The sequence below is a fragment of the Coturnix japonica genome, chromosome 13 (assembly GCF_001577835.2).
Source record: "Coturnix japonica isolate 7356 chromosome 13, Coturnix japonica 2.1, whole genome shotgun sequence".
NCBI classification, from domain to species: domain Eukaryota; kingdom Metazoa; phylum Chordata; class Aves; order Galliformes; family Phasianidae; genus Coturnix; species Coturnix japonica.
Window position 1 is genome coordinate 10,541,033 of NC_029528.1, and position 24,181 is coordinate 10,565,213.

A 24,181-nucleotide genomic window follows, 5' to 3' on the forward strand; every position below is an offset into this window, starting at 1 on the left:
CTGGCCTCAAAATATATCTTGTGCCATGCACCAGGAACTCACAGAAATCAGACCATCACCTCCCCAAACAGCAGCTCAGGAAGACAACCGTGGGCTTCCATTGCAGGCTTCTGTCCTGGAGCAGGGGCATTGGCCCCTGGGGCTGGGGGCAGCCCCATCCCTCATAGCATGGTGCTGCGGGGACCCCAGAGAAGGAACCCCTGCTCCCTGCTGCATGACATGGGGACTGGGGCAGTGTGTGGCAATGGGGATGTTGCAAGGGCAAATCAGCTCACAGCTCTCAAGGCGAGGAGCGATGAACCCAGGAGACGTCAGACAGTTAAAATTCATATAAACATCCCTGTCCTCAGCACACATAGGGGTCAGCTTATCATCAGCCTGAGCTCTTGCATTCTTGTTTCGCTTGAAGCTATAGCATTCCCTTCAGCACACCTGGATATGCATGTACATACAAAAGCACAAGCACAGTCACATGGAAGAACGTTCAGAAGGCTCACAGGCTTGCAATGCACTTCCTTTGCCCTTGGACTGACAGTTATCTCAGAGAGCAACATCCACTGCTAGCCCTGTGCTCCGCAGCTGCAAGAGGAAAACAGGGTGACTGGGACCAGAGGCAGCAAAGTGGGCAGTGGGTGTTTTAGTTTGGCTATGGCAGAAACTGGCAGCACAGCGCTACACCAGCACAGGACCCGCTCCTCTTCCTCACTCACATCACTACCAGCAGCCTGGCTTTCCTCCAGCTCACACGGCAGCACGACGGCCCTTCCTTCCCAGCAGCTCCATGTGTCGGCAGGAGGAGGCACAGACAGGCAGCGGCAGCTGTTCCCAGGCTGCCTGCATTACAACGATAATCAGATGATAGATTGTTTTCAAGCAAACTTGAATTTTCACTTGTTAGTGCTATGCGAGTGATTTCAGGGGGAAAAATAATGAATAAATAGAAGCAGACAAAGAAGAAAGGCTGAGAGCTGGGTGTGCTCCAGGTGATGCTGTGTGTGCTATCTGTGGGCTGCGGCCACCCTGCAAAGCCAGCTTGTGTGCAGCAGGGCTGGCCTCCAGGCCACCCTCAGGTTACACATTTGGGGCTGCTTTGTTTACCCCCTGTATCCATACTCGAGTTTGTGCCCTGTGCTGGTGCAGCTGCTGCTCCCAGCCCTGCACACCCACCCACAGGGCCAGGCACAGTGAAGCAAAGGGAGATTTATTCCAGCTGCGGTTCTGGCCCCAAGGTACCTGACCCGCTTTCCCACTGCCAGCTCCATTTCAACCCATGAAAGGTCATAGGAAGTTGGGTTTATTTTTAGTTTTCCCTTTTAAATTCCCTGAAGCAGCGGGGACTCAATGGAAGGGCAAACATCGCACTCCCTCTGGCCCTGAGTTGGGATTGCAGGATAGTGCTGCAGGGCAGCTATGCCCACTGTGAGGCTCCAGGGCAATGAGGGCTGGGAGTGGGATGTGGGAGGAGCGGGTGCAGGGGAGCAGGCACGGTGCCCAATGAGCTCCCCAGGGCCCTCTGGCTGTGTTACCCGTAAGAGCCATTGAGCCTTGGCACATGCTGCTGCTTTCTCATTGCTGGAGCCGCGTTATCGCAAGGGCTTGTTCTTCCTTTTGTTCCTCATATTGTTTCACAGGGAAACTGAGAATCGGAGCAGTTCCTGCAGAACTTGGGGACTTCTGGGGCTGAGTGTTGAGCTCTTTGAACCAAGCAGCCCTTTTTGGGGGCACAGAATCTTCCTTCCCACCACCACACATCACCTTCCCCATCTCACGCCTTTGGCTGATCCCCATCCCACTCTGCCTGGGCAGTTCAGAGTGAGATTGAACCTCATTATTAGGAAAAAAAGTCATTTCTTCTTAGCATAAGAACTGTTGCAGAATTGCCAGCCCTGGCTGGACGGTGGGTTATCTCTTCTATAGGAAATCTCACTTTTTTCCTTCCTTTCCCCAAGTCTGAAAATGGAATGCAGGCACTTAAAATAAATTCCCGGAGAACAAAACTGAGAAAACACAACGGGATTTGCATCAAAGTGTTCAGATTAATTAGCTTAAAGCGAAAGCTTTCATTCTGATTTCAACCTCTGCTTTATGCAAAATAAAGACATAAAGAAAGAAATAAAACTGAAGCGGCAAAGCTTTGCGAGCCGACAAATCACAATGTTCCACCCTGAAAATATCAAAACACGATGCTTAGCCTCGCTGAGCTGCTTTGTTTCCTTTTAAAAGCAAACAGCACCAGGACCAACACCTTCACCAGCATCTTGGCTCATTAAGCTCTTCACAAAACCCCTCAAGATCAGCATAAGCAATTCCTATCTTCATCGGTTTTACTCCCGTCCCTTTGGAGGAAAGCCTACAGCTCCTTGCTGGCCAAAATTGCTGGAACATTGCTTTAAATTCTTTCCTTTTATTGTGTGGTTGTAACACGGAACTTGAGCTTAAAGCTCTGAATTTGCCAGGAGCTGGACTCGATGAACCTTAGGGGTCCTTTCTGACTTGGGGCAGACTCTGACCCAGTGACTCAGCCCCCTGCACCCTGTGTCATGAATACTGGTAGGGGAAGGGGTAGGAAACTGTTGGGATTCTATAAAGGTTTGTTGTCTATAAGATGAGCTAAACAAGCTTCTGGGAGTGTTTTCCTACAGCGTCTGAGATTGAAAAATGAATGATGGGAGATCCATGGCGCTGTGCTCACTCCGTCATTTTTAGCTCTCATTTCTTGTCCTATTCATTCCTGTTTCAACGGCAAAATAGGAAAAAGGTAAGAACAGAGGCAGGGAAGAGTAATAGAGGGAGAGATGCGGGGAAATGCTTTAGTCGGGAAGCTGATGGCGCGGCGGCTGCTGCCATCTATTGGCTCTGGGAACTAAGGAGCAGAGGGGGAGAGGCTGCCTGCGCTGTGTGCATTGCGGGGCTGGCTATTAGCTAATGAGCATCCCCTGTGGAGCTGTGCAGATGGGATGCCAGGTCTTCAAAGCAGAAAAAGTCTGGTAAGGCATTGCTGGACATAGAGGGGAAGGCTCTCAGGTGTGCCTCTCTCAGGCACACGACTCTGCTGATGGGGCTTCCTGAGCGCTTCTCAAATAAGGACACGGTGCTTCTTTCTTTCATGTTTATTGGACTGGAATACAAAAGCCTCTGCACTTGGCGAGGGAAACCTGCCCAGGACATACCTGATCCATGAGGGCTGGGGGTCTGGGATGTGGAACAAGCTGGGAACATCAGAAGCTCACAGTACATCTCCTCATGTCCCCTTGTGTGGCAGGAGCATGGAATAACCCTATTCTCCTGTCACCTTGTCCCAGTGCAGGCAGGAGAGACCCAGCTGGAGGGCTCAGGGTTCTTTCAGGAGTTGCTAGTTTCTATCAGACAGAGGATGTGAGCTCTGTGCTGCCTCTGCAGCCCCACAGCTTTGGAAGGAGCTCTTCTAGAGGCAGGGAGAGGTTTTCCATGACAGCTCCAAAACCCACTGAACATCTCCCACAACTTCTCCAAAGCCTCATTAGTGCCACATTGACGGCATGGGAAGCAGGGAGGAGGCTATGGATCCCAAACCAAACAGGGGGGATGAGACCACAGCAGCAGCCCCCCATGCTGCAGACCCCACAATCAGCACAGGCTGTGGGCAGCGGTATAACTGGGGGGCTCCAAACCACACGGCTGAGCTGCACCGCCTGTTGTCCAGCAGTGCTGACTTCCTCCACCCCAACTGCAAACAATGCGAGCTGGGAGAGGCGCAGGGCTCAGCACTTCTGAGCACCAAACGCTGAGTTCAGCTGGGCACAGCCCCGTGGCCGTGTAACCCTTTGCTTGCTGGATGGAAGCACGTTCCCTTGTGCAGAGCAGCACCTTTGGGCTGCACTGAGCTACACAGAGCAGGAGCTGCACTGCAGGTGCCCGTCACAGCCTGCCTGCAGCAGGTGGAAGCAGGAACAGGAGTGCAGGAATGAGGAAATGCCCCCAGTGCACTCTGCCCTGTGCCCAGCTGCGCTGCTGGCGCCGGAGGGGTCTCAGCGGGTGGGGGAGGAAAGTACAGCTCTGCCTGGCATCGAGCATCAAAACCACGGAAGAGAAGTTTGTTTGACCTGAAACAAAATGCTCCACCGCATTTGTTTGCTTTGTCCCTGCTGCCGTCAGGCTGGGGCTTGATTTCCTTTTTCTTTCAGGTTCACTTTTAGAGCACGAAATGAGAAGCAGGGAGGCTTCATTTTGAACCTGCCACGGAATGGTCAACTTCTGCGTGCTCCCCAAAGGAAACGGGATTGTTGGAAGAGATTGTTAACCCTTCTGTTGTTTTCAATGTGGCATGGGATTAGCAGTGGGGCTCCCCCCAGAGCCCGCACCCAACCAGCATACCGGGTGGATTATGGCAGGGCAGTGTGCTGACCTCTGCTCTGCTGGGAAACAGAGGCTCCCGAGATGATAAGTGGCTCTGGGAAGAAATTCCTTTCCCCATATGAGGGAGTGGCGGCGCTGGGCACACTCACGTCTGCACCTCTGAGCACACACGGGGACCTGAATGGAGAGGTGGGAGCTGAGGTTCTGCGAGGAGGACACGCTGTGGGGCCCTGCAGATCAGGTCAGTATGGGGCAGGACGGGGCAGGACGGCCATACCTAGCTGTCTGGGTGCTGGCCAGCCCCAGCTGAGCAAACATGGCTGGGAAAGCAGTTCTTGCAGGTGCCGGGAGAAGCTCGGTGAGGGAGCACAGCAGCATAGATCCATATCGGGATTGTTAGTCTTGTTGGAGATTGAGGTTCAGGTAGTTAGCTGAGGTTCAGGGGTTATGAGCATACTAGAGAGGAATAGGTTTGTCTGAGGTCTTTCCTATGCAGGAATCAATAGGAGAATGATAGGAGAAATTGTACCAGCAGTCACTGGATCTAGCAAAGTGTATTTGGTCCCAGGAGGGTGCAGCTGTCAAACAGCCCCAGAGACTGGCAGTGCTGCATCTCTGGGTGAGTGGTGCTGGGCAGCACCCACTTCCCACTCATTGCCCTGGGAGGGACACACAGCTGGCAGCAGCGCTTGCTGGGGCTGCACAGAGAGGGGAGGTCCTGGGGGTCAGCAGTGGGCTGTACCAGATGGGATCCCACAGCATTGCTCTGCAGCCTCTACTAACGTGGGAGGCTGGGATGGCATCAGCAGCATCAAGGGCTGTGCATGAGTCCTGGTGCTACCGAGGCACAACAGGAGAGTGCAATGGGAGCAGTTTGGGCTGATGGCCAAAAGGAAAATTACATTCCAGGTCAAACATGAGGTCTACCTTTACCTGTAGAGTGGTGGGTTTGGTCCTTAGGTTGTTTAGATAAACTTAAAAGCACAGAGATTTCAAAACAACAAATGAGGACATCTTTGTTCGAGCACTGTCCTCTGTGCAGAAGGATTTGACAGTAATTTATAAATTGATATTGCTAAAACAAACAGCATCCCGTGTGAAGCAGAAAGGCTGTTAGAAAAGAGGTGCCTTGTTGCAGCCCCAAACCAGCAGCACCTCACTGCAAAGCTGTGCCTGGCATCACACAGACCTGGGATGTGCATATAGAACCTGGGTGCTCTGGGAGCCTTGCTGGGAGCTCAGTTCCTCCTCCAGCCCTCGCACTGTCAGCTCATCTCTAGGTCGACTGCAGGAGTTTTCTAAATGCGGAGCTTCCTGGGACGTGGTGCATGGGAGCAGGCGGCCTCCTTGCCAGGGGCAGAGCGTGTCCCAGCAGCTCACCTTTGCATCTGTCCTCTTCTGCATTGGAAGGATCAGTTCAGTGTTGGCATGCTGGGAAATAACAGTGGTGCTTTCCACTCTCACACTAAGTGCTGCAAGCAGGGAGGGTGAGAAGGATGGTCGGCAGCCTCAGTGTTTTGGCATCTGGGAGTGCCAGCACTGCTTCATGGCAAGAAGGGCACTGCTGTGCTGGCAATCGGCCCATTCCTAAAGGAAAAGTGCATCTCTAGAGGCCTTCTCTGCCTGTGACTTATCTCCCTAGACTTTCTTTTGTGGTGTTTTCTTTCTTTCACGCAGGGGCTGTGTTGACCTTTCCCAGGGATGCTCTGCACAGCTCTGCAGCCCATAGCACACTGAGGCCACCCAGCGGGTCCTGCTGCTGTCTCTGGGTGAAGGTCAGCGTGTACAAGCAAAAAGAGAGCCAGAATCCACCACGGGCAGCATAGAGTGTCTGTGTTGCCTGATCATCCCTCCTGGGCTCACGCTGGGGTTCAGACAGCTCTGCTGATCCACAGATGAGTCCCACCCGCCCCAAGTGAGCTGGCTCTTAGTGCTGTAGAGACTGGCAGCTCGCTGGGCCATTGCTCTGCCCACAGAGCTGAAGGCAATGCAGGAGCAGATGGAAGCTGCTGGAGGAGCTGCAGGTAGTGCCAGCAGGTGAGGGGTGTTTGCAGCAGCACTGGATGCGGGTTGCTTTGGATTGGGGGCTGCAGATCTCCCAAGAGGCCAGACTGAAGCTTGGTTCTCCAGCAGGAGGAATGAGAGGAATGTGCCACGTGGGCCTGGTGACAGGCACCCAAAGGCGAGGGCGAGAGCACAGCCCAGGGCAACAGCGGGGCAGTGATGCTGGCTGGTGGGATGTGCCCGGCCCCCGCCTTGCCAGCACACAGGGTCTGCTCTGAAAGCCCATTGTGCATTGTGGCCGGGCTGAGCTGCAGTGAGGCCAGCAGTGAGAGGCTCACTTCCTCCAGCAGCACAGCAGCATTCTGCCGGCTTGGGGCTGGTGGCAATGCTGGACACATGGGCTGCTGTTTGGGGGCCCCTTGGCACCAGGACCTGGCCCTGGGGTGTACAGGTAAGCTATCCATTGGGAGGTCAGAGCCCTGCTCTGTTCAAATGGGGCTGTGGGATATATGGGTATCGTGTTGCTGGTGCTGCTGGGGAGGTCTCATTGCCAGGAGAGGGCTTGGAAAGCCTGGAACCACTCTTAGTTCAGGGCTGGGGCTGTTTCCTGCCCCACATTACAAAATATTTCAGCACTGGGGATGTAAATGAGTCACTAGCACAATTAGGAACAACTCTCCACCAGCAGTTTCAATTGGTCTCTCCAAAAATTCTCAAGTTCCCTTTCTGAGCTGGGCCCAAATGAAAATAAACAGTGAAGTAGCAGCCAGCACAGCTGGGAGCAAACACACTTCTCCTCTCACCCACGGGAGCCCTTACTCCGTCCATTTGGCCTGCTCAGTGAGGAACCCCATCATGCCTGGTCGCACTGCTGGCAGCACCAGCATGAGCAGTGCCCCACCTGCCCCCTCCTTCACCTTAGCTGCCCCTGAGATGCCAGGAGATCCCTTAGGCTGGGAGCATCCCTTCAGGGCTCTGAATGCTTCTCCCCACCGCCCCTCTTTCCCAGCTGAGGAGTGTGAGTCCTGCTGCCCCCGCTCACCCCTGCTCCCACCACACTGGGACCAACTGCAGCACAGCACAGCCGAGCACCGGGGACGATGGTGGTGGGAGAAGACCATGGCATCAGGTACCTGTCCTTGGGAAGGAAACACCATGCTGAGGGTCTGCTGGGCTGTGGGGTGGAGGGGAAGGGAGGGACGTGGGAAGGAGTTGCAGCCCAGCCCTGGCTGCAGACGCTCTGTTTCAGTTCTGCCTCCGGCTCCTTTTACTTCCCAGCCTCTGTTTCCCCATGCAAGGGTGGGGTTGGGGGGTGGGGAGAAGGAGTTCCTGGATGAAGTCCTTTGTTGAGAGCACTCATATTAACTGTTGATAAATGTAGAGGCTTTTCTTTCAAAGAAAAGCCCATTAATCGCATGTCCGGCCTTGGGCCATTCTTTGCTGCTGACTGTATATAAGGATTATAACTCTTTGTGGAAATAACAGTTTATTTGATTCCCTAGCAAAGCTGGCTACATAATGACTATAGAATATGTAACAGTGACAAGAGTGGTTTAGAAAAGCCACTATACTGTTCCAGCTCCAGATAGAATCATAGAATCATGGAAAAGACCTCTAAGATCATCTAATCCAGCTGTCCCCCAACCACCAATATTGCCCACTAACCATGGCCCGGTTCAGATCTCTGGGCATGTTTGTCTAGTGAGTTCTATCCAGTTGCTGACAATAACTCCTTTTCAATCTTATTACCCCACCACAGCCAATACAGCTGCAGAAGGGTGAGCTGGATTTTTATGTGCTGCCGCCATCATTAACATAAATACCAGCTAAAGTTTCCTATACTGAATCCTCTGTGGCAACAGTTGATGACATATAAAGCAGAGAAAAAACAGCTTGGATTTCAGATAGCAACCAGAGCATTATTTTAGGGTGAAGCCGGACTTTTGCAGTTCCCCAGCCAGACATGCAGCATGGCCTATGGACTCTGCTTTTGGGTGTTGTGTTTAGGCATTAAGTCCCATAAACGACAACAAAACCTGACAGTGGCTCTTCTGTGTCCTTGTGTAGGCAAGGCAGGCACGTCAGAGCCAAGCAGCCCAGCTGAGGCAGCAGAAGGGACCCCAGACCCCTCTTCAGTGCTGCTGGCGGCTGGGGAGGGCTTTCCACCAGGTAAGGTTCTGCCTTCAGCATCACCAATATCTCCAGCAACTTCATGCAGCCTGGCACTGTGGTAACCAAGCACTGTTACCCCTTGAGTTCCTCATCTGTGTGTCTGGATGAGGAGGATGGGATTGGATCATGCTTCCTAAGGCTGAGCTCTGGTGATGCTGATGTGTTGCATGGAGCTCCTCCTGCCTTCTAACCCTGCATATTTCCTTTTCAAGAGATCTCACTCTTCTTCTCCATTGAGAGCCGCTCCTCACGGTGCCCCAATGCCCAGCTGCAGGAAGCAGCCAGAAGGAAGCTGTGGGCCTTGGAGAATGATGACAGAGATGTCTGCGCTCTGTTCAAGGTAGGAACAGAGCACGGCACTGAGGAGCTCCTGTCCTGGTGGGATGGATGTGTGATGGGACACCCAACACACTGGGAAGTTCCCCAGCATGTGCTCCTGCACCCTGGGGTCTGATTTGCTTGCTACGCTGCCAAAGGAGACCCCATGGATGATTCCAAGCCCTTCAGCTTTGCTTTGTCTCCATGCAGGAGCTGTCAGCCAGGCTGCTGTGCATACAGGCACAGGAAGATCGGTTCCTCCTCACCTTCAAAACCCTGGAAGAAGTCTGGAAGTTTTCTACGTATCTAACTTTAGGTAATGGTTTCAAGGTCGGGGGTGATCCAAACAGTGTGAAGAGCCTTTTTGGAGAAGGTATTCTGTGACAAGCCATAAATGTAATGTAACAGAGAGAATAGCTTAAAGAGGAAGGAATGTTAATCAGAAGGCCTTGGTATTCATGTACAGATTCACAAAGCAACTCTCTGGATCTGTAATAAAGATGTGGGAGGTTGTCTTTTGGGTAATTCCTCTATTGCAGCTCTGTTGCAAATGGCAGACTGGGAGACAACCGAAGAGCAGTGCATGCAGCCCAGCAAAGCAGGGTGCTGACACTGCTTTCCCTCTGTTTTTAGGCTATGTAGGCCACTGCTTGGAGCAGCTTCTCTTTGAGCAGGAGTACTGGCTGAACTGTGCTCTGGTGGAGGACACAGAGGTCACAGTGTCCATGGATGAAAATCGCTTGGCCACCATATATCTGGGTCTGCTGCTCCAGGAAGGTGAGGAGGGATTTCAGGGCTGTGGTGTAGATCACTTCTGGGCTCTGCCTTGTGCCAGTGACACTGACCTGGCCATGACTCTTTCTATCCACAGGTCACTTTTATTCCAGAGCAGTGCCCAGTGCGTGCCAGTCAGAGGGGGAGGGACAGGAAGGTCTGCAGCTCTGCAGGAATGAGCTTGTCCATGTGAAGAACATTGGAGAGGAATCCAAATGGGAAGCGATATCCTTGCTGACAGGCCAGCGAGGTCTGGTACCTGTGGCTGCCCTAGAGCCAGTACCTCACCCATTCTACCAGTAAGTAGACAGGCAATTGATGGTGTTCAAGCCAAGATCCATTCCTGATGCACCAGCTGACACCAAATCAGGAGTAAGGAGCTGCTCTTACATTGGGCAAGAGCCCTATAACTGTGTGAGAATATGCATCAAGATGACTGGAATCAGTTCAGGTTCCATTATAGGGATGAAGCAAGGATGTAGTTCTGGTATCATTCTTGTATAGTATTGATTTAGGTCATACATACGATTACCTGTGACAGCAAAACAACATCCTAGATCATAGTAGTGTCAGTCAAAATGTGGCTTGATATTTCATTTGTGTCTGAGTCATGAAGATATGCGCAGATATTATACGGTGAAGTCCTCTGGCAAAATCATCCTACACTTTCCACAAGGTATAAAGCTGCACATGGGAGGTGCAAGCTGCCCTCTGTGCCCCACATCACCATTGAAAGGCATGGCTGGATTTGCTGTGCTGTCCATCTGCCTGGCTTGTGTGAGACTGTCCCTTGGGGGTGGCCTGAGGGCTGCTTGGAGAGGACCAACAAGGTTCCCTTTTGCTTTGCAGATGGTTTCTGAAGAATTACGCCATGAGTTTTGGTATCTCCCAGGAGATCAGTGGGACAACCTCTCAACTGATTGGTGAGTGATAACCATGTAGGGTCACTGCCCTTCCCAGTGATGGGCATGGCTCTTGAAGACCTGGGTTTGGTCCAAAATGCAAAGGGTCCATCTCTTGATCTGACAATGGCACTCCATTGTGAGGTGCTGCAGGGGAGGATTGCATCCTCAGATTCTCCTGGACATTTGCACTGTTAAGGATTTCACTCCTAGCAGAAAGTTGAGACAGTCCATCTCCTGTAAAACTACAGCATCTTCATTTTTCCAGCTGCCTTCAATAGTGCAGCTCCCAGCAGCTTCACTCTTTGGCTTTGTGGGATTTTACTCATTCCTCCTGTATATTTTATCAAAATATCTTTTTTCTCATGAAGAAACTGCAGAGATCTGAATCTGAGAGCACAACAAATCCTGGGGAACAGAGAGGCAGTCTTCTCAAGCTGACATGCTCTTCTCACCTAAGTTTTCTAGTAAGGAAGTTGTAATGGTGAACCTCACAATGAAATACTGCTGTTTGCCTTTGTTTGCCAGTCAAAGGCAAATGCACAGCCACAGCGGACCACAGAGGAGCAGCATGGGATGAACTGAGTTTCTCCAAGGGAGACAGCATAGAAGTCATCGGCTTCCTCCTTCCAGGACTCCCGTGGTTTGTGGGCAAATCTCTAAGCAATGGGAACATCGGCTTCGTCCCAGTGCGATCTGTAAATGCTGAGGCTTGTGAACCTCTGTAAGTTTAGTGCTACTATCTGGATTTCAAGTTGGGTGGAAAGGAAGGGTCAACTCCAAGTCCCAGCTCAAGGCTATGAGGGAGTCCAGGGCAGGTAGTTTGCTTTGCAAGGACTTTGTAGAGGATCCATGTGAGGTCCGTCCAGAAGCCTCAGCCAGGCTTTTCTGTCAACACGCAGCAGGAGTCTGTGCCCAGACAAAGCCATCATATTTCACTTGCTTCAGGTAATTCTTGCAGGGGAACAGGTTTGGCTCTGGGTTAGAGCTGGCTAAGGCAGCCCAGGACATCTGTGTACCAGATGAACTGGCTTCACTGTTTCAAATAGAAATGTTCTTGTCTTAGTTTTTCTCTGAGGGGCTGTGAGTCTGGCAAGGGAAAGGGCTCTAAGCATTGCTCAGAATTTTTCTTTGCTTCCTTCTGCCCCTTTGCCTTCTGTGGGGTGCAGCAATTGGCACAGTTGCTCGCTGAGCAGAACTGAATGCCAGGACAGGGACAAGGGCTATCTGAGGAGCATGGCTGGCAACTGCTCTCTTAGGACCCAGCAGCTGTCTTTGTTTCTGGCTTAAAGACACCTCCAGTTCAATACACATTCAAAAAGGCTTTTCCTCCAAGACTGCATATGGGATAATGGGGTTCTTAAGCTGTTGCTAGGTCTGTTTGCATTTGTTGGGCTTTCCTGGGTCAGGTTCACTCAAGATGAATCTCAGGCAGTTTTCTCTGACACTATGGAACAGCAGAGACACTGACTGTTTTTCCGTGTCATATATCTCAACCTAGGGAAAAGGGATTGGTGTTTCTGAGCGAAGAAGAAAACTTGCTCCTCCTGAGCATCCCCTGCAATGGTGGTGAGCAGCACTTTGCCACCCTCCTCAGAGAGCTGGCTCGCACTGACATCACCTCTGTGTACCGCCTGGGTGAGTTCCCTCCCCTTACATAGCTCCATTGCTCCCATGGAAAGCACACCTAGTTTCTCTCTGCCTTTTCTCCATGGTTGTGCACTAAGCCAAACTCCAGAATATAGAGGGGCTGGAACTGCAGCTTTATATGGTGTTTGTGGCCAGCAGTGATCCTGCTCTCTCAGACATGGGTCTGAGGCTTAGCAGTTTAGAGTGCTTTGTCTGCATTCTGGCACTAAACAAGCCTATGGATTGTTTGTTTTGTCTCTTTGTGTAGATGGTTTTGAACCCACAGCCGCATTCCCGAAAGCACCATCAGGTGAGTGCATGGAGAATGCCATTACAGTGATGCTACAGAGTGAATTCTGACATGGAGAAACACCTACTGTCATTTGTCTGTCCCATTCCAGAGGCTGTTCTCCGTGGCTGTAAGGACACACAGCTACTCGAGTCCTGGGAGGAGATAAACAGCTTGGTCACAGCCAGCACCTCAGAGCAGTCCAGCCCAGGGAGTGAGTCAGCCCCTGCTACATGGGAAGATGTTCTCCTGGACAAGCTGAATGATTTTGATGATCCCAAGTTCTTCATTGACCTGAATGCTGGACACATGGAAGATGCTGATGTCTTTGAACCTATACTGACCTTCCTTAACCAAGACAGTTATATGCCCTGTTTTCAAAGCCTCTACGATCTCAGTTTCTCCTTTCTCAACTCCACTTTTTACGGTTTCTCTGATGAGGATGAACTGGTCTTGTACCTCGAGACATCCAGGAACTGGGCCAAGAGGACTCATTCAGTTTGGGCCCATGTCAGGCTCTGTTTCCTCTTGGGTAAGCTCTGTATGAAAAAAGTCAAGTTCTCCCAGGCTCGAGTCTATTTTGAGGAAGCCATGAGCACCCTGGACAGGGGCCTTGAGGACCTGCCCCTGCTGGCTGCCTTGCACGTGAACCTTGCTTCCATCTACCTGAAACAGAACATGAAAAACAAGTTCTCTTCATTGCTGGGAAAAATGGTGGCCTTGCTTGTCTGCTTGCCCAGCCGCTCCTTCAGCTCTGAGCATGAGCTGAGGGTGATGATGTACGTCCTAAGAGAGGCCATTGCTGTGGGGAATGCTCCACTGGAAGCACGAGTCTGCTTCCTCATTGTCAAGCTCTTTCTCCAGCTGGGAAAAAATGATGAAGTGCTGCCCTTTATTGAGCATCTTCAGTGTCTCTGCACCATCTTATTCAGACAGGACACTAGAGCTGTGCCACTGGATGCCACCCCCATCCTGAGCTATTTGTATGACAAGAAGTGCTTGCCAAGCATTGCACTTGCCTCTGCCAGGTCTTTTGTTCCCAGTGGCATCAAAGGGACACCAACACCCATTTGGAAAGCTGGCTTCATCCTTCAAAATATGTCCAAGCTCCTGGGAAACCAGCTGGAGAGGAGCAGCATCCCAGCCCTGGCGTGTTCCTACCTCAAGCAGGCACTGCACTTCTCTTGTGAGGGCAGAGCAGTGACCACTCAGAGGAGTCTGAGCATCATTTTGTCCCGGCTGTACCTTCAGCATGGTGTGCTGGATGGGGCAGTGTGCTATGCAGCCCAGGCTGTGGCCTTCAGCAGGTTGATAGGCGAGGAGGAGGCTTTCGAGTCCTCCCTCTCTCTGGGGTGGATGTACCTTCTGAGCAGCCAGCCAGGCCCAGCAGCAGACATCATGGGGCAGCTCTTACATTCCCTGCACGGGACAGACAGTGTGACGCAGGGTGGAGTGGTGCACAACCTCCTTGCCATTGCCCTTAAAGGAGCAGGGCAGGTGCAGAAGGCCGCAGAAAACTACCTCCAGGCACTGCACAAAGCCAAGGAGACTGGGAACAAGAGGAACCAGGCTATTGCCCTGGCCAACCTGGGGCAGCTGAGCCAGTCGCGGGGGGCGAGTCAGCTGTCTGAGCTCTACCTGCTGCAGGCTGCCCAGCTGTATGCTGAGCTGCAGGGCAGTGAGGAGCTGGAGCTGGAGTTGGTGTATGTGCTGCTGTGGCTGGCACAGGCCATGGTCAGCAGGCGGAGGATGGAAGATGGCAAACTCTGTTATGAACTTGCGCTGGTTTTTGCCCTGAAGTGGCATAATATGAGGAGTGAGTATAGTTTTGCTGGCAGGGATGGGGCAGTGCTCACCTCAGTGCAGCACCCCATTAGATCCCTAACAGCCCCTTGAGCTGTCCTTTTCCCTTCTCCCTACCATGCAGGTCAGCTTCACGTCACTGAGGCTCTTTGCCATTTCTACAGCCAAGTGTGCCCCAGCCTCCAAGCCTGTATTACCTACCATGAGCACCGGGTCTCCTTGGCACAGAAACTCCAGGACAGAGAGCTGGAAGGCAATGTCCGGCAGACCCTCAGCCAGCTCTACCAGGCTTTGGGCACCCCTGAGTAAGTCCTCAGCTTGGCTGCTTCTTGTGCAGATGCTGTTAGAGAGGAGTCTATGCTCATCCATGCAAGAGCAGTGGCTTTTCCATCTTGTTTGCAGCACAGGCCCTGCAGGGAGGTGGGGTGCTCACAGGTGGTGGGTGCTGAGTGGCTGAGATCTGGGAGCTGTCCCTGTGTGCTACATGAACAGCTCAATGTCAGCCAGATCACAGGGACAGCCAGCAAATGCTGCTAGCTGGGATAAAACTGGGGGATGGCCAAACATAGCTTTCCAGAGAGACATCCAGTCTTCTTCAGAGGGGACTTAGTGACAGGGAATTCATCACTTCCTTTGGAGGCTTATCCCAGTGATTAATCACTGTTCACTAGTAAAAATAGACTCCTTATCTGTTATTTAAATAACCCTGGCTTCAGCCTCCAGCCTCTGAGCCTGCCCTTCCTATTGCTGCTGGAATATTTTCATCGGGGATATACTTCAGACCTGGTATCAGCTCACCTTTCAATCTCCTGTTTGACACATGCAGGTGATGGATTAGTTTAGGCAGGAGGGAAGAAGAATATGTGGGTCAACCACAGACTTTCTTCAGTTTTTCAAGGCAGGTATGTCAAATAGTGGGTGGCTAGATCCTGTGTCCCAGAAGGATAAGCGGGCAGAGGCTGTCACTAATTGGATATTCACCTTCCCTCACTGGGTCACTGTGAGTTCAGAGGGAAGGAATTTAGGAAGCAGACGCCTGTCATGTGAGCGGTGCTATTTCAGTTCACAAAGCACCCAGGTCCCTGGAAGGACAGCTGGAGCACAGTTTCAAGCAAGATACCAAGCAAGCAAACATGCCCTGGGCACTGCCCCCAGCCCTGGCTGCAGCCACGTTCTGCAGGCAGCATGTCCAACCAAACACCTCATCCTGCTGCCTGCCCTTTGTCCTCAGGTGATACAGAGCTTGAGAAGGAGACAGCTGGCCCTGCATGTGTGGCACAGAACTGTCCTTCTGCCAGCACCAAGGGACAAACAGCCATAGATTTGGCTCTGGGTGCCAGGCAGTGGCTGGGAAGTGAAGGTGTGGTGGCAGCTGTGCAGCTGGTTGCTGGCATCCTGTGATTGCTCTGTAGTGTTTTTTTACCTCTTACCATCACAGGGCTTTGAGACTGTCACTGGACTGCACCAAACAGAGTCTGAGGATCTTCATTGACCTCGAGGACACTGGCAAGGCAGCAGAGGCCTGGCTGCAGGCAGGAAGGCTGTACTATCTCATGCAGGAAGATGAGCTGGTGGATATGTACTTTCAGGTATGAGGGAGGTGTCTGGAGCAGTCCCATTCCCACCCTGGTGCTGTATTCCCATCACAACTGTGTGGATCAGCAGGAGCCATTTGGGGCTCAAAAACTTGGAAGGGAAAGTTCTCATGAGCATAAGAAACCTGCTGCTGGAAGGAGCTGCTGCCTTAGCACTCATGTGCTATCTGGCATTAAATGTCCTAACTTTCCTTCCATACATGGGTTTTAGAAGATTCTTGGGTGAAAGTTTGTGAATTCAGTGGGCCAGAAAGTGATGTGAGGGTGTCAAAGGAAGTGCCAGGTGATGAGTTCCCATTGAAATGCACATAGATAAGGGCTGAGGTGCCAGGGAAGTGCTCAAAGACTTCTTGGAGCAGAAGGCTACTGGCTTCTTTCCATCTCCAACATTATTCTATCAGATGAGCTGCAAAGAGGAAAAGCTTCCACAAAAAAATTCAGGACTCCATTCAAAGAGAAGATGCTATTAAAAGATACAAAATCCTTCCACATGCCCAAAGAAAGCCAAGCAGAAGGCTGGCTGGGTCTGCTGGCATTGCACTGAGCTGGAGTATCCAGAAAAGCAACAGTCTGAGCACACATAAGGGATGCTTTGGGTCCTCACTCTGTTGCCCTAGAGGCACTACTGAACTGGTGACTGGGTCATATACTGATATGGTCATTGGCAATGACAGATTGTAATGATGGAAAGAATATGCTCTGGGTGGAGGATGGCATCATGGCAGCATGTATAATTGGCACAAATATCTGTTCTTCCCAGAAGCTCATACACCTGCCATCACTCCCATCCCACTGACTCTACCTTTTCTCTGTCCTGGTTCTCTTCACCTTCTCAGTCTCAGCATTGCCTCCACCACATCATAATGACAGACCAGGCAGGCTGTAGCTGCCCTGACTCCCATCCTGATTCCATGGGATGCCCCACCTGGTCAGTCTGGCACTCTGTCCCTGCACAGGGATATGTATGGCTCCTGGCTCCACTCTCACACATCACTTATAAATGCAGCCTGACAGTCTCACACACCTGCTCGTGTATCTGTGCTGTTTGGAGCACTGAGGTTCAAGTGTAGGATGATGTGATTTACTTCATCACTTCAAAGTCTGTGTGTGAGTGTCCCTTTCCAAGTCTCACTCCATTTCCTTTTCCTTCTAGGCAGCTATTGAGACTGCTCTGAAAGCTGAGAACTTCTCCTTGGCCATGGATCTCTATGAAAAAGCAGGAGATAACTTTTTTAATGGCAACCGACACAGAGATCAAGCAGTGGAGTTTTACAGGGTACTGATCCCTCTGAGCATGTCCCTTATGTCCCTTCTCTGTGATGACCATGGGGAACTACAGCACTGTGTGGCCAAGATGGAGAGACAAGGGCAGAAGATGGAGAGGGACATTGGCATTCTGAGTGTGCATGCATGTAAACTTTGCCAGGAGACATCTCGGAGCACAGGCCCATTTTGCAATAGCTGCAGATCTCCCCAGAGGGAGGGATGGAAGAAGGGGCTGTGCATTACCAATCCCAACAGCTTCAGATGTGGGGTGGTCATTCTGGGTATGTGCTCACAGCCAGAATTTCATGCATTTAAGGAAAGGCAGAGATGGGAGGCTCAGCTTTTGAGGAACATACTTTGGGAACATAAAACTCATGTTTAAGGGTTGGAACTGAGATGCCCAGAACCCAGCCAGCCCATTGTCCACCTGCTTTGCCAAGGGCTCAGTTCATCTCTTGCTGCATTGCCAGCCTTCTGTGGGCAGTGCTGTGATCAGACCTCCAGGAACACACCAGAATCACTATTCTCTCACCAGGGTGGGGCAGTGCCCTTGGCCAGGAAGCTACAGGCCATTAAGACAGAGCTGCGGCTGTTCAATAAGCTGACGGAGCTTCAGATCGGGCTGCAGGGCTATGAGAAGGCGCTGGAGTTTGCCACGCTGGCAGCCAGGCTGAGCATCAGGGTGGGTAAGTGATGCAAACCCACTGGTATGTGGAGCTGCTGGCAGAGTGGTCTGGCTTTTGGGTGGGAGCAGCATGCACATGCAGGGAAAATACTCCTGCTTTCATAAGTCCTCCGGATCTATTCTTATCCTAAGGGTAACATCTCTTTAGGGCCACTTCCCTTTTTAAGCTGTGTGACAGTCCCACAGGAGAGAGGGGACTATTGCTACACTGGAGTACAGGAAGTCTGATGAAGGCACAGGACTCACCAGTTCCTCTTTGCCTTAGCTGTTCTAATAAACCCACCTCTTTCCACTGCAGAAGTAGGTCTAATGGCCAGCATAATGCCAGTGTAAATGTCTGAGATGGAACCAGTCTTGTCATAACACTTTCCAGCACCAAGAAATCCCCTTTTTGAATGATATACTCCCTGTACAACATGTCCTGCATTGGTATCAGCAGCCCTGCCCTTTGCTTTGTTTTCTCTGGACTGTTTTCAACCGTAGTGTCTCCTTATGAAGAGATCTGTGCTGCCCCACAGCTGTTGATCAAATGCAGCTCAGTGTGCTGGGCTGGGAATGATTTGTGAGCCTGCTGCAGGCTGACTACATCAGCAACTCTTTTCTAGGAGATCAATTGCAAGAGCTGGTTGCATTCCATCGCCTGGCTACAGTCTACTATTTTCTACAGATGTATGAGATGGCTGAAGATTGCTACCTGAAGACACTCGCCCTGCGTCCCCCCATGCTGCAGTGCTCTGGAGAAGCCCTGTACTACTGCAAGGTGTATTGCCACCTTGGCAACCTGACCCTGCATAAGCTGAAGGTAGGACACCGCTTTATGTGGTGCAACGTTGGGCTCAGATCTTGATCTCGGTCTAACAGTAATAGGACAAGGGGAAAAGGCTTTAAACTATAAGAGGGGAAATTTAGGTTAGAGTTAGGAAGAAATTCTTCACCCAGAGGGTGGTGAGACCCTGGCACTGCTGCCCAAGGCTGTGGGTGCCCCATCCCTGGAGGTGCTCAGATCAAGGAACAGCCAGCCCTTGGCAGGGGTTGGAACTGGATGCTTCTATGATTGGGAGCTGGAAAACCACATCTGTCTGCAGGAGCAGCCACCCCTGTAGGCAGCTGCATGCCATGACTCTCCACTCCTATCTGCAGCTTAAGAATAAGTACACATGATGCTCATATCTCCTCGTTTTGAGAGGGAAAGGTAGTTTGGGAAGAAATGTGCTGACCCTTAGCACTGACTGTGCAGAGCCCGTTTCACTCAATTCAAGCCCATAACACTCAATGGAAGACCATGACACTCAAGTGCCACTGGGTTCTGCCTGGAACCACTGGGCTCTGCTCCAGCATCTTCATACCCTGTGACCTCACATTAAACTACTTCCTAACACTCTGTTCTTTACTATTAGGATGAACAGGACGCAGCAGCCTACTTCCTCTTGGCCCTCGCTGCAGCCACTGAGCTGGGAGACACGGAGCTGCAGAGCCTCATTGGTGCCAAGCTGGCCGACATCCCCAGAGCCCCACGGCGACTTGTGGACGTGCCGGGCTGTGCCACGTACCGGGCCAGGTGGCTGAGTGAAGGAGGCCACGTTGTCTGAGTGATGGATGTGTCAGCATGGGACATGCATGATCCATGTGCTGTCCAGGAGCAGCATTCAGCAGAGGTCCTGCCATCAGCATCGTTTTGGCTTCTTGTGCCCACCAGATGAGGGACTTAGGGCTCTGCCCACATTCCTCAGGCACAGGACTGAGCATATGGCACTGCTGGCATAGTGGGGCAGGATGAAGCCCCAGCAGCTGGTGCTGGAGCAGGAGTGCAGCTGCATGTGATGGGGATGGTACCAGGGTACTGCCTGTCCCCACATGGTCCTCTGACCCGAGCGTGTTTTAAGTGGAATAGTAGCTCTTTATTTAACCTGGCTGTTTTCAGTGCTGTCTACTCCTTGCGGGTCTGTGCCCCACACTGACACAAAGCACAGCCTCCCTTCAACATCGGGAGGCAGGGAAAGAAAAAGCAGTGTCCGGGGCGGGGAGGGGAAGGCAGCCAGGAGGCAGCGAGGCAGCCGCTCACCGCCAGGGAGCAACACAGCCCCGTGTTTGCAGCTCGCACCGGAGGCTGAGCGGGGCTCCGGGCGCTGGCAGCCGCTGGAGGTTCACAAAGGGACCGGTTGCAAAGCGCCCCGTCTGACTTACATGGCCCACTGCTTGTAGATGCTGAGCGCAGAACATTTATTTCATCACTGCACTTTGGAAATGCTGATTTCAGCGATGCCATTGGAGAACCTCAGCCCTATGCTCAGAAAAGATAAATCTCTGTCCCATATGAAATACAGTGAAGCTTTGGGGATGGCAGTGCATGGAATCCCTCTGGTGCGTTCCATGGGCTCACATCAGGTGCTCACCCAGAGGCCAGGATCTGCACAGCTGCATGCAGCCCAGCTGTGCACACATCTAGTGCTCAGCACTGGCCTTGGGGTTTTGTTTTCCCAGTGGGATGAGAGGTCAAGGTGGCTAGTACTAATTAAACATCAGAACAACACGGTGAAACATGGTGCTTACCATCTCCTGTGTCTGAGCCCAAGGGAGAGCAAGGATCCAGCATTCCTCCAGCCACAGAGGAGACTTCTCCTGGCATGGAGAGAAGTGTCTATGAGAAGTAAATGCTTTGGGGTCTTTATGCCAGAGGAGGTGACCGCATCTGATGGCTCAGGTCCTGGAGCAGCAGGGCTGGGGGTTATCATCCTCTGCCCCTTCTGGGTGTGCTGGCATGACATCCATCAAACCTGTGCTGCAGGGCTGGGAGCTGGATGCCTTTTAGGCACACTGAGGAGAAGCCATGTGTGTGCAAAGCACGGTGACTGCACAGGACGTGGTTCTGCAGGGCATAGAGGCAGATCAGAGCTGTGATGGAGGAGCTGGGCTGTCAGTGTCCATCCTATAGGCACTGGCCACCATCACCCAGCCCTTCTTCATCAGCATGAAGGTCATTATGGGTAGACAGAGGAAAAATTAGGGGACAGGGTGGATCAGGTCTCCTCACATCCTCACATTCAGTGAGTGCTTCTGAAGGTACCGCCAGCATCAGCACTGCCAGCCACAGTGCAAGCCCATGTAAAGCCAAAGTTGGCTGTTTGGTTCCTCAGGGGGCCATTTAAACCCTGGAATAAAGAGGGACTGGATTTCTTTAACATATGCTCATTCTTGGGCAGTGGAAATACCATGACAAGAATAATTCCTGGCTCATCGTAGCTCTGCTGTTAGCCTCCAGAGGCACTAGGAAAAGAAGGAAGCATTTGTAACTGCAAATATAGATATGGACAGAAGCATAATGATAGCTAGAGTTATTTGGATTACTTGGAAATTACTCTTTCTTGCAGTAATATTATTATCCAGCAGTAATAGCTGCTATGAGTGGACACCTTTCACCATTCCCTCATTGCACAGTACTGCAAATCCTTACTGCCTGTGCCAGGTGGAGAGATCTTCCCATCCCCAGCTGTACCAGGCACAGCCTTCACCCACTGCCAGTCTCAGATCCTTATGGGACAGTCAAGGGGTAGAAAACATCTGACTATGTCAGAGTCCAGCAGTTGGGTGGGGGCAGCGCTGCTGCTTGGGAAGGAAGTTTGCACTTCAGTGGTGTGGGTAGGAGCCATCTCTCCCCTCCCAAGGGCCTGCACTTGCCCCCTAACCCCAACCTTAACCAACCCCAGCTGACCCTCCTGCATCCCTGATTGGAATACACTGTGGCTCAGTGAGCTCTGCTGGAGCCCTGTGCTCACTGTGCAGCTGGGGATGCTGTTTGTGGATGGGGCATCATTAATCAGCCCCAGGTGTCAGCAGAGAAGAGCTGCTGGGCACACCCTGCTGCCAAGGCTTGTCGGGATGTGGAGGAGCAGTGGCAAACCTGAGCTCTCCTTATCTCAGGGGCAGCTGTGACTCTGCAGACAGCATCTTTCCACGTTGCTTGGAAAAGCAATGAGAAATCAGTAAACACCAGCTGTTCTGCTGAGCAGGGCTGGGTGAAATATGTAAGCTGGGCCATTCAGATTAAAAATCAGTTATTTACACAGCAACCTGTGAGTTTTGTGTGGGTTTTTTTTGTGATAATTGGGATCATAAATATGCATGCTGGGTGGTGTGCTTCAGGTTGGGGCTGGGATCCTGCACAGCATCCAGGAGTCACTCACTGTGGCTACATATACTTGGGCAAAGCCACGGTCCTCCATCCGGTGGCAAGACAGGCTGGGTGGCTCCTAGCTCTCCTTATGGCTCCCCAGCTCAGCATGATGTCCCACCAGCTCTGGCTCCTCATTGGGAGGAAACCCGGCAGCATGAGGCTCCCTTGCCACAGCATGGAGACAACTGTAGGAAACCACACAAGCGCCAACAAGTCCCGTCACGCTGCAGGGAGTAGAGAGGAAAAACAGATCAGGATTTGGCTGCCATAGAACCTGCTGGGATGCAGTCCAGGAACTGGGATGAACACAAAGCAATTAGCCCCTGAGCACCAGGCAGGTTCTGGAGAAAGGAAGAATAAATTCTTACTTAACCAGCACACAAAGGGGCTTTGGTTATGGAGCAGACTGTTACGGATGGCTACTTTAAGTTTGTTTCTTGTTCTTCTTTTTCTTTGCACCTGCTCTGACAGTGGCATTGGGACCATAAAAGAATACATGGACACACAGGGAGCAATGCAGCAGCACTGATGGTGCTCAGGTTCAATTCTGCCTAAGGCACCTCCAACTCCTTGCAGCTGGTTTTCCACTTGCATCATGACCTTCCCCCATTGCTGCCCCAAATTTAAGTCACACTTGAGCTCAAAGTATTAGTATAGTATTAATTCCCTTTAAAAAATTAATGTTTTAGAAAGAGTTGCTTTAAGGGTTACTTAAAAACCCCAAACGGTCTCTGAATGGATATCTGGCAATTTGCATTTGCTGTTGGCAGGAGGGCTGTTGCCTTTGGGAGCCAGCAGATGTCCCTTGGATGGAGCTGAGATCACTGGGCATCCCATGAAGCTTTTATCCAAGCCAAAATCTGCTCCTGCTTCTCCTTGAAGGGCTGTGGCAGGTGGTGCTCCAACACCCAGCCCCGAAAGTCACCTACACGGTGCTGTCCTGGAACCTGGCTGCTGCTGGCAGCTCTCTTCAGTTCAGCTTCAACCACAGCCATCTTTTGGATAGATTATTAGAAGTGCTGCTATTAGAAGTACTGGTGAATCACTTCTCCCCATGGATGCCATTCTGCTTAATTACTCACCCTGCTTCCCACTCTGAAGTTGCCTCATTTCAGTTTCCAGGCTCTGGATCCACCTGTGTTTTCAGCTACTCGCTGAAGCCCCTCTTATCATCACAAAGCTTTTTTCTGAGCTGGCATTTGTAGGCTGTAATCAAGTTCCCCACCTGTCTCCTCTTTCAGAGAAAACAGATTGGATTTCTTTAATCTGCCCCTGCAAATCCAGGTGAGCAGAGTCTTTCTATTTTCTCATGCATGTCATGCACCCTGGCTGTAAGAGCTGCAAGTGTTATGTATGTACTGAGAGAGCTTCTGAAAGAGTCTGTTCTGCAAACTACGCTTGCAGGGGGGTCACAGGGGATGCTGGGGGCTCTTTGAGAGAGCAGCCCCAGCCATGATCCATCAGTGAGGGCATCTGTTGGGGAGCTCTGCTAATTCAGTGTGGGTAAGGCACTGGGCTTCATGTTTGTAAAAAGGAACAAACAAACAAAATGAACGAGAGTTAATATCTGCCCAGGAGACGTGGATTGATTTCCTGCTCATCTGCCAATTTTTAATTATTATTATGCATCATGGTATTTCGTTTCCTAAACAAAAGGCAATGAAAATCGAATAGAGTAACATCAGATACCTATAACTCAATTGAGGTTTAACAGCTTTATTAACTCAAAACTGAAACATTCCAAGGGAGTCGCTTCAGTATGTCCTTCAGATCCATGGGCTCTGTATAGTCTTTGGGAAGCCCCCATCACACTACCCAGGGCTGGCTCCCAGTGGAAGCAGCAGTTGCTCCTGCAGCAAAGTGCCCATTTAAAAGTCTTTGAGTCTCTTTTGGGGCACTGGTTATCTTCACTCTGAGAAGTGCTCATACTTCAACATCCATTAGTGCCTTATCTCTGTGAGCCTGCCCCACTCCTGCTGCTCTGCTGGGCGCTGTAGGGGATGTCACGCTGCAGCGCTCAGTGGCCCTGTCATCCCTTGTGCATGTCATGGCTTCATCATGCGTCTCGTTAGTTAATTAGATGACAGAATAGCAAGAGGCACCGGTCAGAGCAGAGCTACAAAACGTGTGATAATGTCAAATGAGCTCAGAGAGTGAAGCCCAAGGTGCTGCCTGTCATGAGAGCCCACGCTGGGCAGCTTGTTCCAGTCACTCAGGATGAGCACGGCCTGACACATG

The 24,181-nt window shown here is 51.5% G+C and overlaps 1 protein-coding gene and 1 long non-coding RNA gene across 6 annotated transcripts; one reads left to right on the forward strand and one right to left on the reverse strand.

Moving 5' to 3' along the window:
* The first annotated feature begins 3,898 nt into the window (after positions 1-3,898).
* SH3TC2 (SH3 domain and tetratricopeptide repeats 2) lies at positions 3,899-20,951 on the forward strand. Of its 5 annotated transcripts, XM_015876347.1 has the most exons (20): positions 4,466-4,576; positions 6,013-6,372; positions 6,466-6,790; positions 7,349-7,468; positions 8,407-8,508; positions 8,724-8,851; positions 9,040-9,145; positions 9,463-9,606; positions 9,701-9,902; positions 10,453-10,526; positions 11,034-11,229; positions 12,007-12,143; positions 12,403-12,444; positions 12,536-14,239; positions 14,351-14,531; positions 15,665-15,815; positions 16,975-17,097; positions 17,623-17,773; positions 18,378-18,574; positions 19,170-20,951. In XM_015876347.1, exons 3-20 carry the CDS (start codon positions 6,559-6,561, stop codon positions 19,359-19,361), a joined length of 4,182 nt encoding a protein of 1,393 aa, XP_015731833.1. In that variant the 5' UTR covers positions 4,466-4,576; positions 6,013-6,372; positions 6,466-6,558; the 3' UTR covers positions 19,362-20,951. The 5 variants fall into 5 exon arrangements, 4 of the variants coding, with proteins under 4 accessions (XP_015731834.1, XP_015731833.1, XP_015731835.1 ...); XM_015876349.1 differs by lacking the exon at positions 6,466-6,790; XM_015876348.2 differs by lacking the exons at positions 6,013-6,372; positions 6,466-6,790 and having other exon boundaries at positions 3,899-4,576.
* LOC116654053 lies at positions 19,240-23,101 on the reverse strand. The gene is made up of 2 exons (XR_004308915.1): positions 23,026-23,101; positions 19,240-22,167 (listed from the first exon to the last, which is right to left on the reverse strand). It is a non-coding gene; the product is annotated as an uncharacterized LOC116654053 (long non-coding RNA).
* Positions 23,102-24,181: the final 1,080 nt, after the last annotated feature.

Bases quoted from the DNA above. Each gene is read 5' to 3' on its own strand.
- SH3TC2 (XM_015876346.2), top strand. From the start codon at position 7,081: ATGAAAATAAACAGTGAAGTAGCAGCCAGCACAGCTGGGAGCAAACAC. The intron at 9,146-9,462 runs GTAATGGTTTCA...CTCTGTTTTTAG, and splicing joins TTCTACGTATCTAACTTTAG to GCTATGTAGGCCACTGCTTG. The intron at 14,240-14,350 runs GTGAGTATAGTT...CCTACCATGCAG, and splicing joins GAAGTGGCATAATATGAGGA to GTCAGCTTCACGTCACTGAG.